The following is a 10974-nucleotide window of genomic DNA, read 5'->3' as shown; positions in this document are numbered from 1 at the left end:
ATAATAGCTACACACTTGATTTTATGTAATAAGTCCAAAACAAAGAGATATTGAAAGATTCTATATCCCATCCAGATATGGGACTAGAAATAAAGTTCCTAAAAGCTACATTGGCTGCGTTGGTGTTCTTATCTTTATTAAGGACTGCAGTGAGAATGCCAGAAAATAATAATTTTAACCAAAGTAGAAGTAGGTGGGCATTTACTAGATAGTAGCTGTATTTCTTTGTTAGTGCTATAGAGAATACCAACATTATCGCAAATCCTCCTTTTTTCTTCCACTGAAGCATCATCTGCAGAGTCAGCAGGACTTTTATTGTTACTTTGTGCTTTGTATACCAAAGAAGGACTAAAAATAGTTTAGTAATAAGTAATGAACACATCTTGAAGAAAACGTCACTGACAGTTTATGAGTAGCTGAACATGTTTTTATATTTTTGTTTTTCCTCTTCATTCTTTTCTTGCATGCTACAATCCAAAGTCCGCAGTTCTTTTGTAATAATCTTTTTCATACCAGGATCCAACTCCAAGACTTTCTGAAAATCTGCTTTTGCTTCAGCTTCATTCCAAACTTCCATGTGAGCTCTGGCTCTCAGATAATATGCTTTTACAAGTCCTAAAAAAGAATATAATCATTATCCAGAAATGTTTGAACTGAACTACTTAGACATTTTTATTTCAGTGTTAAGTGATGAATGAGTAAGCTTTAGCACAATAATCAATTATGCATTGTCGTCATAAGTTATTTTGTTTCCCCATATAAAAACCTCAAAAACTAATTAAGACCAAGCCTTCCTAAATGCAACTGAAGTGCAGTATATCAACAGAAGAAGAGATGCTACATCCACAGATTGCATCATATTAGATGGCATCGAATATTTAGGATATAGACAGTTACTGCTGGCCATGTGGGTTCGTTTATCATGCAGTGGCTGGTATGCTGCAATGCACCTCATATACTCAATGTGCTCCTAGAAATAAGAAGTGGTAAATAACTGTGTTCATGAACTAAAATGCTCTACCTTGGCATCATTGTCATGGAAAATCGAGATCAGCATTTTATATATATATATATATATATATATATATATATATATATATATATATATATATATATATATATATATATTTATTTATTTATTTAAGCTTAGAAGAGTTATTTGAGGAAAAGATCCATAATTTCTGAATCAGAATGCATCTTTTAGGAGTTCAGATTTAATTGCACAAACACGGGGTTGTAATGAAAGTAATAAAGCAATTTACCTTCATAAGAATGTTCACTACAAGTGCTAAATGAAAGGAGCTAAGGAAAATGGGATAGTTAGTCCAAAACTAAGCATTGAAAACCTCCAATGGCACCATTCATTTGGCTGGTATAATTTTATGGGTTCAAGAATAAATTGCTTCCTAGTATGCGAAGACTACATGACTTAATAGTTCAGGAGGGGCATACATGTAACAGGTAGTCTTCAGCTAACATGTACCTAATACTTCACTTATGGCTAAAAGCAGTTATCATCCCCCTGTTTACAAGAGCAAAGAGGTCACAACCTATACTAAAACCATAAAGTGGCCCTTGTGCATTTTAAGACAAAAGATGAAAAAAGTGGTCATGTTAGCTTTACCTAACAATCTTGTCCAGTGTTTTTTTATAGCCAACTTATAAGTGCAATGGATTTCAAATTTTCACTAAGTTACTGGCAGGTGATGGGAATTATCATTAATAGATTCTGTAATAAGAGAAAACTAGCTATTCTCATATCACTCTGCACAAAGGTGGGCCATCTACAGACCCTGGAAACTACAGACCCATAAGTGTCACTACTCTCATATGCAAAGCCATGAAAAGAATTATCACAGAAATGATCAATAATGACATAGGAAACCTCCAGACACTAGACCAACCCAATTTGGTTTCATCAAGGACAGGTCATGCCTACTTAACCTGGTGGACTTCTTTGAGAAGGTTACCAAAGCAATGGATGAGGGCAAAATTATTCACACTGCCTACCTTGATCTGGGCAAGACATTTGACTCAATACCATAGCCTGGCATTGTTGACAAACTCAAGAGGTTATGTGCAAACCTTTATGCCACCTGGTAGATAGCCAGCTGGCTCCAGACAAGACCCAGGAAGATATAATTAGGGAGTCCACCTCTACAAAAAGGCCTTTCACAAATGGAGTCCCTCACAGATTGGTCCTGGGACCACTACCTTTTGGCATTTATTTCTCTGAAGTCAAGGCCAAAGGTAATGTCCTCTGCCTGACTAAATTTGCAGGTGATTGCAAATTTGAAGTGTCATTGTATCCCCTAGTGACACAAATGTTCTCCAGGAAAGGCTAACACCAATAGATAACTGGTGGCAGAGTCATGGTCTACAAATAAATGCAAGGAAATGCAAAATAGTATCCTTCAGGAAGTTAGCCACCCCTGGTAACTATCATATTGATAATACACCTGTAAGAGTTGACCTAGTAGTCAGGGACTTCGGGGGACATACAGACAGTAATCTAGCCTTTGACCATCATGTGCCTTGACACCAAACAAATAAAAACTCAAAAATAAAGCTCAACCAAGTTTAACAAAGATAGTAAATTGTTCAGAAACCAAGTAACCTGAAATAATTCCATCCAGTGTATATCAAAAAATACCAAGTTCATTCCACAGAAAATTAGGAAGTTAAGCACTTTTGTCCTTCCATGAACAAGGACTTCATCAGAACTGGCCACCATTAAAACCAATGAAATATATAAAAGTTGAATTAATCACGTCTTCAAATAACCAATGAAATTGCTCTGAACATTACACACACACACACACACACACACACACACACACACACACACACACACACACACACACACACATATATATATATATATATATATATATATATATATACACACACACACACAGTCAAATCACAACATTTATTAATTAACATGCAGCACATATTAAAATAAATCACTGTGAAGAACTTAAATTGAAATAAACAACATGATACCTTTTTTACCAAAACCTGTCTATAATTAAGCTGCTCGCAACTTGAGCAAACTGTTTAAAACTATGGCCTCATTCAGCTCGGAAAGTTGACTAACATTAAGTCTAACTTGCCATAACAGTTCACAAAATTCATCTTCCTGTGGACCACCTCTTGGACTTATAGGAACTTGTTCAAAAACAAATATTTTTATTGAGATGTTGATTTTGTGTTTATATACAGTATTATTCAAATTATACACACTAATGTCATACTAATTCTCATAAATCCTCTGTTTTAGATTATTCTCAGTTTTTCCTATATATAAACAATGGTCATAATCACAAAAGGCTAAATAACCTATACCTTTCATGTTACAATAAAAACTCTGATTAAATCTGAATGTGTATGCATTAGAATTTAATAAAATACTTCCCCCCTTTGTGCATATATCTATATTGCATACATCTACAATTTTTGGTACCTAACTTCATACTAGTGTTAGTGCCAGAGTTAATAGATCATTTCTCATTGCCCTTGTCTAACTTTTCCTTGATATTGGAATGACTTTTAAAAATAAAGTGTGATCCTTCACCTAATACCCTACTAACATCACTATCACTTTCAATAATCTTCTAATTATTGATTATCAAAATTTTTGACAGCATTACTCTCCATTCAAAATTTTATTGTCATAGCTTAATCATAATCATTTGCATCTCTAGCTTTTTTATTTCCAAAAGCTATTACCTGCTTTCCCAATAAAGGTATAAATTTATCATTCCTATGTTTAAAATTTTCATCTTTCACATCTAATAACAATTTCTTGGGGCATACCCTCAAAAAAAAAAAAAAAAACAGAATTAACAACTATTTCTATTTGAAAATCATGATCTTTGCAAATTATCTGAGCCAAGCAGACCATTTGCCTTTAACAACACTTTTCTTCTGTTCTTCTTTTGGGGGGTTACTTTTATAATGCAAGTAATTATTGGAAAAAGCAGATTTCCTATAAATAAATATATATATATATATATATATATATATATATATATATATATATATATATATATATATATATATATATTAGAGGTGAATCTATTTTTTTCAAAATCTTTTAAAATTAATATAGCTAAATAATTAATATACTCCATAGAGCAAGCATAGGTAAATCTAAGAAATTCATTAGTACTATTTAAAACTTGAATAAAATCATTTAACAATAAAAAAATCATCACTCCATAAAACATAAATCTCATCCAAAAAATCTTAAAATCATTATTATATATGTCATATATTTGGATTAAAACACTCTATTTTACTCCCAATACCACAAACTAGGTTAGCATATAAAGGGGTGCAAGCTGCCCCATTGTAACTCCACGTTTTAGTTAAAATATGCACCTTAAAAGTTAAAATAATTATGCTGAATACAATTTCCTTAAGATTTTGTAAAATGTTGGCTTCATTATTAGTTAAAAATCAGCACTTAATTAACACTTGTCTAAACAAAGAAACTCCAAGGTGATGGGGAATGCATGACAATAAGTCCACAACATCCACTGTCACCAACAAATACTCACTGTTGTGCACCTCATTTTTAATATAATTAAGGAAGGCCCAGGAATCCCTAACTATATATGTGTAATCAAAAATCTTTTCACATTTTTCTCAATAGATATCACAAGGGGGTGTGTTTAAATCCCCCTGCCACCACAAATGGGCAAAACAGTGGACTATCAATATTTTAATGGATCTTGGGGATTCTAAAACTACTTGGTATAATGGGAAAGTCAACTTAAGAAATTTAAGTTTATGTGTGGAATAATGAATTTCATTTTGTGTCGATAAATCATGTAAAATATATCGGTCTTGTAGTAAGCTATAGTAATCTCATTTGTGACACTCTGTTGTGCTGTGCCTCGTTATTTAACAGATCACTGTATTACAGTAATCCATGGCATTCATTATTTCCATTATTATCATTGATCTTCCCCTTATCAGGTTTCTTAATTCTGATTTCCTTATTCTGTACCAGTTCATACAACTGTCTTTCCTCGTTGCTAAGATTATGACAAAAGAAATTACTTCTATTAACAAAATATTTTCTCAAATCTTTCTCACAAACCTTTTTAAACATTTTCAACACACGATGTAAAGGTGAATTGAATATACTTTTCCTCTTAAATTCAAGCAAATTGTTAATGTTTTTATCTAATTTAACTTGGGATAGCATTGTGAAATTTAATTTCCTAACATACATTTTTAAATCCATAAAACCTCTGCCATGTTCATTTTTCAAGTAGGGACAAAGGGGAAACCTCAGATAAATAGATAAAAATCTTTCATCTATTCAAATCCATTGTGTACTATCATGATTTGGGGATGGATTAACCATCTCATTGTCCCCTTTATCATTAAAAAAATGCCTCTAATGTTCCCTCTTCAACCAGGTCGATATCATTAAATCTACACACATCTTTGGAATTAATCATTCCCTGAGCTCTAGCCTTATTTTCATCTACTAAACCCATGATATTGTTCATTTCTTGAAATATAACCTCACTTACATCTATTAAAATCAGGGGATAAATATCATCCCTTGCCATCTCTTGCCTCTGGTTCTGGTTCTGCCTTTGCCCCTTGATCCATAACCATCACTGGGTGTGGTAGCATTTTCCCCCTGCTACTAATCTGCTCTTGTGAGCAATTCTGTTGATAGGGGAGGAAGTTAATGGTATGGCTCTGCTTGAAAATTAGCTATGAATATGAAATTAGGAATGAACACTGCAATGATACACAGAAGGTGTGTCATACTGCATACAGATACACTCACATATAAACACGTACACACATGCACACTTTGGGAAAAGGAGTGAAATTTGGTCTGTTGTTTCATTTCTTCTGCATGTAATGTGAACATTTTTTTTTAATTTATGTATTTTTGAAGAAAATGTAGTATGAAACTGTAGGACATGTATTTAGTGCAGATTATGGGAGTCAAAAGGCTTATTACTAAAAATATTTGGAAGGTGATAGAGTATGAAATGATGATAGTGCTAAGAGGAACTCGCAGAAGTGGACTGTGATGTACACATGGGAATCATGCATGAAGTATGCAACAGTATTATGTTATGTGTGTGTGTGTGTGTGTGTGTGTGTGTGTGTGTGTGTGTGTGTGTGTGTGTGTGTGTGTGTGTGTGTGTGCGTGCGTGTGTGTGTGCATGTGTGTGTGTGTGTGTGTGTTTGTGTGTGTGTGTGTGTGTGCATGTGTTACAACCTAATCAGGGCATTGTATAATATTCTGGACAGTTGAGAAGAATGCACAGCACATATCTTATGATGAAACTTTAACATTCCATATTACTACTTGTTAGGATGTTATAATAAGTGCAAACCCTGCCATAAAGGAGAAAATGACTGTTTAATTGATTTTTTGCTGTGATTGGCTGAATTGCGTTTAAAAATGAAAATGGCCAGAATGTTTTTCATAAGGTCTGATGAAGTGATATGTTTATCATGAAAGCGCTTACCTACTTACAATAAAGTTTCATTTGGATGTTATGCTTTGACTGGTTTAGCGTTTGATATCTTCAGCAACTGGTTACTCCATCTAATATTCCTGTGGACGTATATGATTTTTTTCTTACGTTAGTGGAGTATTTATCATAGCTGCCTCCTTTTTTGTGCTTTGTGAATTTCTTCTTGATTGGCTACAGCTGGGAACAATAGCTATAGAACGTGTAGTGAAAACTATTGTGCAGGACATAGAATTGGACTATTCCCCTAACTCACCACCTGAAATTGCAAAGAATGTATCAAGTAGGTTTCAGGAACTCTTAAGGAAGAAAAGTAATCCATTGTTGTCTAATGAAATGTGTACAGATTGCAATGAAACAGAGCATGATAATATTGTCTTGGCTGCCTTTTTAAGAAGCATACACAGATTAGAAGATGGTTTATATAAAATTGAAAAGTTACATGCTCAGAGATATTATTTTGAGGCCTGTTTAAAAAACTCAGGTTATCCCCTCAGGTTATCCCAAGAAGATTAAGAATTTTGAAGATGCCTAATCAAGGGAAACAACAACCTGAACTGTAAAGTAAATGGCAACAGCTTAACCTAGAGTTAAGGTTCAACTATATTCGTTTATTGCTAGAATCCTCAGTGAAAGAGGAAGAGGGAATAAGGGCTGATATTATGAATGAACAAAAATGTTTATTTGACTCTTATCCACAGAAAATAGTTGATGAAAAATGCTCTGTTATTGCAGACTCAGTGGCAGTCTTTGAACAGAGACTGCTAAGGCAGAAATTCCATAAGTTAGAAAGGGACAAGAGAGATTTTAAGGAGGGCCATGGCTTTGTATGGCCCAGAGGCAACACTGCAGAGAGAGTTAATGAGCCTACCACCTTAAGCAAGGAAAGGGATACCCACGTAGCTGAACGAGATGATATCACAAGTGAAAGCTTAAAGGAAGGAAGAAATTTAGGGGCTCGTATTAAATCTAACACTCCGCCAGTTGTAAGCGTTCCCTCAGTGACTGCTATGAAGGATAATTAAACAGAGAAAGTGGATGTGAGGTGAAGGCTGGGATCTGCTGAGAGAATACAACAATAGAAGAAGGATGGACAATGAATAAATTGTTTGGAACATACTGAACCAGAATTAGAGCTGGTTTTTCGTATGCTACCCATAAAACTGCAGATGTCGGACAGGAAACAGAGAGGTGATTTCTGAGAGGGAGATCTTACAGCCAAAACCACAACAAGAGGAAATTACCAATAGACTCCCTTGCATCGAGTGCATCCAAGAAAGTATGGAGGAAAGGAGTATAGTGTGGAATATCTCTTCCAGGTTGTTAACAAATGAAGAAAAAAGTGTGCTGGAAAGAGGACTGTCATCTATTCCTGCACAAAGGACAGAGGTAACTGATAGTATATTAGACATTCATATGTTTGGTAGGAATGTTTTATTAAAAATGTTGTTTAAAAATCAGAATGGGGAAATGAATGATAATGTGATTTTTAAGAAACCTAATACATTTCTCCCACCTAATCATCCTGTTATGGATGTTTTTATTAATATACGTGAAAATGAGATATTTGAGGTTGTGAGTAATAATAATAGAAGGAAGCATTTTTTAATTTAAGTAAAAGTGAACAAATTGCATTGAAACAGCTACAGTTGGACCACTCAATTGTAATTAAACAAGCTGATAAAGGTGGACCTGCTGTCCTAATGAAAAAAATAGACTATGATACATCTATGTATAATATGTTACATGCTATATCAGTTTATAAGAATATATGCTATGTAGATATGGAGAAGATTTAAATGAGACGTATGAATGTTTATTGAATAACAGTATCTCCAGTGAGCTTTATAATTATTTTAGAGTGGAAAAACCCTTAATACCCAGTATACACGGTATCCCAAAAATTCATAAAGATGCTAGACATCCCCCTTTAAGCCCAATTGTATCTGGATATAACTGGTCAACAGAGCCTATTTCCATTTACATAGAGAAATATTTGAGACTGATTGTGAATAAAAATGGTAATATATTAAGGGACTCTAAACAATTTTTATAGGATTTATTCGCTTTTAAAAATGGATATACAGCAGACCTGATAAAGTTAATGTGAGTAAAATTGGATGTATTCTCACTATTCACGTGTATCCCTAATGACAATGCACTGGTCTGGAATTTCTGAGACAATATCTATTAGAGGAAGGGACCATTGATGGATTAAAAATAGACCTCATATGTTTATTAATGGAAGCAGTTCTAACTAATAATGTAATTTATTTTGATGGGAAATTATTTGTGCAGAAGGATGGTGTGGCCATGGGCATGGCTAGTGCAAACAGTTATATGAATCTTGTTATGGCAAAATGGAAGAATAGGTATATGTTACATGAGAATAGGTGGCCCCAGATCCTGTTCTTCAAACGTTTTGTAGATGATCTTTTCTTGTTCTATGGTGGGACTGTTACTGCATTGGAGGAATTTCTTCTAGAGATGAATAACAGCACTGATTTTTTGAAGTTTGAAATGAAAAATTCAATATGTGAGATTGATTTTCTTGATTTTACAATCTATAAGAATGATGCTGATGGTCTAGGTACTAGACTATTTAGGAAAACATGTCATATGAATACTCTGTTACACAAAGGTAGCATGCACTCAGGACATATTTTTAAGAACATAGTGAAAGGGCAAACCCTTAAAACCTCCAGGTTTACTGCTAGGGATGACGAATTCGAGAAAGAATTATCAGGCCTACGAACTAGATTTAATGAAAGAGGATATGCTGATAGTATAACAACTGGGATCCTGGATGAAGCTATTTCATGGAGAGACAACATAGGGAAACCATATTTCTCACAACTAAATGAAAGGAGAAGATTTCCCAAGCAGAATAAGGACATTGTTAGATTTTCCACATACTACACTAGTGATATTAATATAGTAACAAATGTAATTAAAAAGAAGTGGTGTATATTGACTCAGCATTCTGAGATTAAACAAATAGTAGGAGAAAATCCTAGCTTTATATTTAAAAATAAGAAGTCATTGAAAAGGATGTTATGCTATCCTAGTGAAGGCATGGGACACGAGATTGATGCTTTGAGAGGTGTAGTACCTTGTGGCAACTGTAATCATTGTGCATATATTAGTAGAGGTAGTAAATTTGTTCATCCTGATACCAAGTGAACATATGAATTTCATATAACAGCAAACTGCAACTCAAGTAATGTGGTTTATTTGGCAGTCTGCAATCTATGTTCGGCCTTCTATGTAGGCAAAACCAATAGGAAGCTAAGGTACAGGATAAAGGAACATCTGTTACACATTAGGAATGGGACCTCAACAAATGCTCTAGCCAAGCATGTGACTTCCCAAGGGAATGATCATAATTTTTCTTTTTTGGTGGTGGAGAAAGATCAACCCCAATAATAGAGGCGGTGATATATGTAACCATACTGACACTTCTGAAACCAGATGGATTATAAGGCTAAGAGCCAATAAGGGGAAGGGCCTAAATGACAGGGTGCCCTTGAAGCCAGTGTTAAAGAACAGGACACTGTTCAAGTAAGGATCTTATGGGATACACACAGTTTACTTTTTTTGAGCTACATCCTTGTTTACATGTGTTTTGTTGTGTTAAAGAACAGTAAACTGTTCAAGTAAGGATCCTATGAATTACACACAGTTCACTTTTGTTGAGCTATATCTCTGTTTACATGTGTTTTAAGAATGCATAGCCTTGATAATAATAATATTTTATATATTTATATGTTTTCTAATACATTTTTGATATGTATGTATAATTTTGAACAGGATTTTAGAGTATATATTTATGTGATGAGTTTTGAATTACATAGGTAATTTGTATATTGCCTTATGATGAAACATTAACATTACATATTACTACTTGTTAGGATGTTATAATAAGTGCAAACCCTGCCATAAAGGAAAAATTGGCTGTTTCATTTATTTTTTGCTCTGACTGGCTGAATTGCATGTAAAAATGAGGATAGCCAGAATGTTTTTCATAAGGTCTGATGAAGTGATATGTTTATCATGAAAGCGCTTACCTATGTACAATAAAGTTTCATTTGGATTTTATGCTTTGACTGGTTTGGTGTTTGATATCTTCAGCAAATGGTTACTCCATCTAATATTCTTACATTAGTGGAGTATTTATCCTAGCTGCCTCCTTTTTTGTGCTTTGTGAATTTATTCCTGAAAATATTTGGAGGGTGATAGAGTATGAAATAATGCTAGTGCTTAGAGTAACTCACAGAAGTAGACTGTGATGTACATATGGGAATCATGCATGAAGTATGCAACAGTATTGTGTTATAGCTGTGTGTGTGTGTGTGTGTGTGTGTGTGTGTGTGTGTGTGTGTGTGTGTGTGTGTGTGTGTGTGTGTGTGTGTGTGTGTGTGTGTGTGTGTGTGTGTGTGTGTGTGTGTGTGTG

The 10974-nt window shown here is 34.2% G+C and overlaps 1 protein-coding gene across 1 annotated transcript in view; it reads right to left on the bottom strand.

Moving 5' to 3' along the window:
* Window positions 1–406: 406 nt before the first annotated feature.
* Window positions 407–10974, bottom strand: part of AIPL1 (aryl hydrocarbon receptor interacting protein like 1) — a 269924-nt gene continuing 259356 nt past the window's right edge. The window contains exon 6 of the mRNA XM_044054870.1: window positions 407–615. Coding sequence (XP_043910805.1) covers window positions 407–615 — 209 coding nt within the window. The remainder of the gene's footprint in view (window positions 616–10974) is intronic.

Source organism: Protopterus annectens, chromosome 13.part0 (genome assembly GCF_019279795.1).
Source record: "Protopterus annectens isolate FY-2018-M chromosome 13.part0, PAN1.0, whole genome shotgun sequence".
Classification (NCBI taxonomy): domain Eukaryota; kingdom Metazoa; phylum Chordata; order Ceratodontiformes; family Protopteridae; genus Protopterus; species Protopterus annectens.
This window is presented reverse-complemented; position numbering and strand designations above follow the sequence as displayed.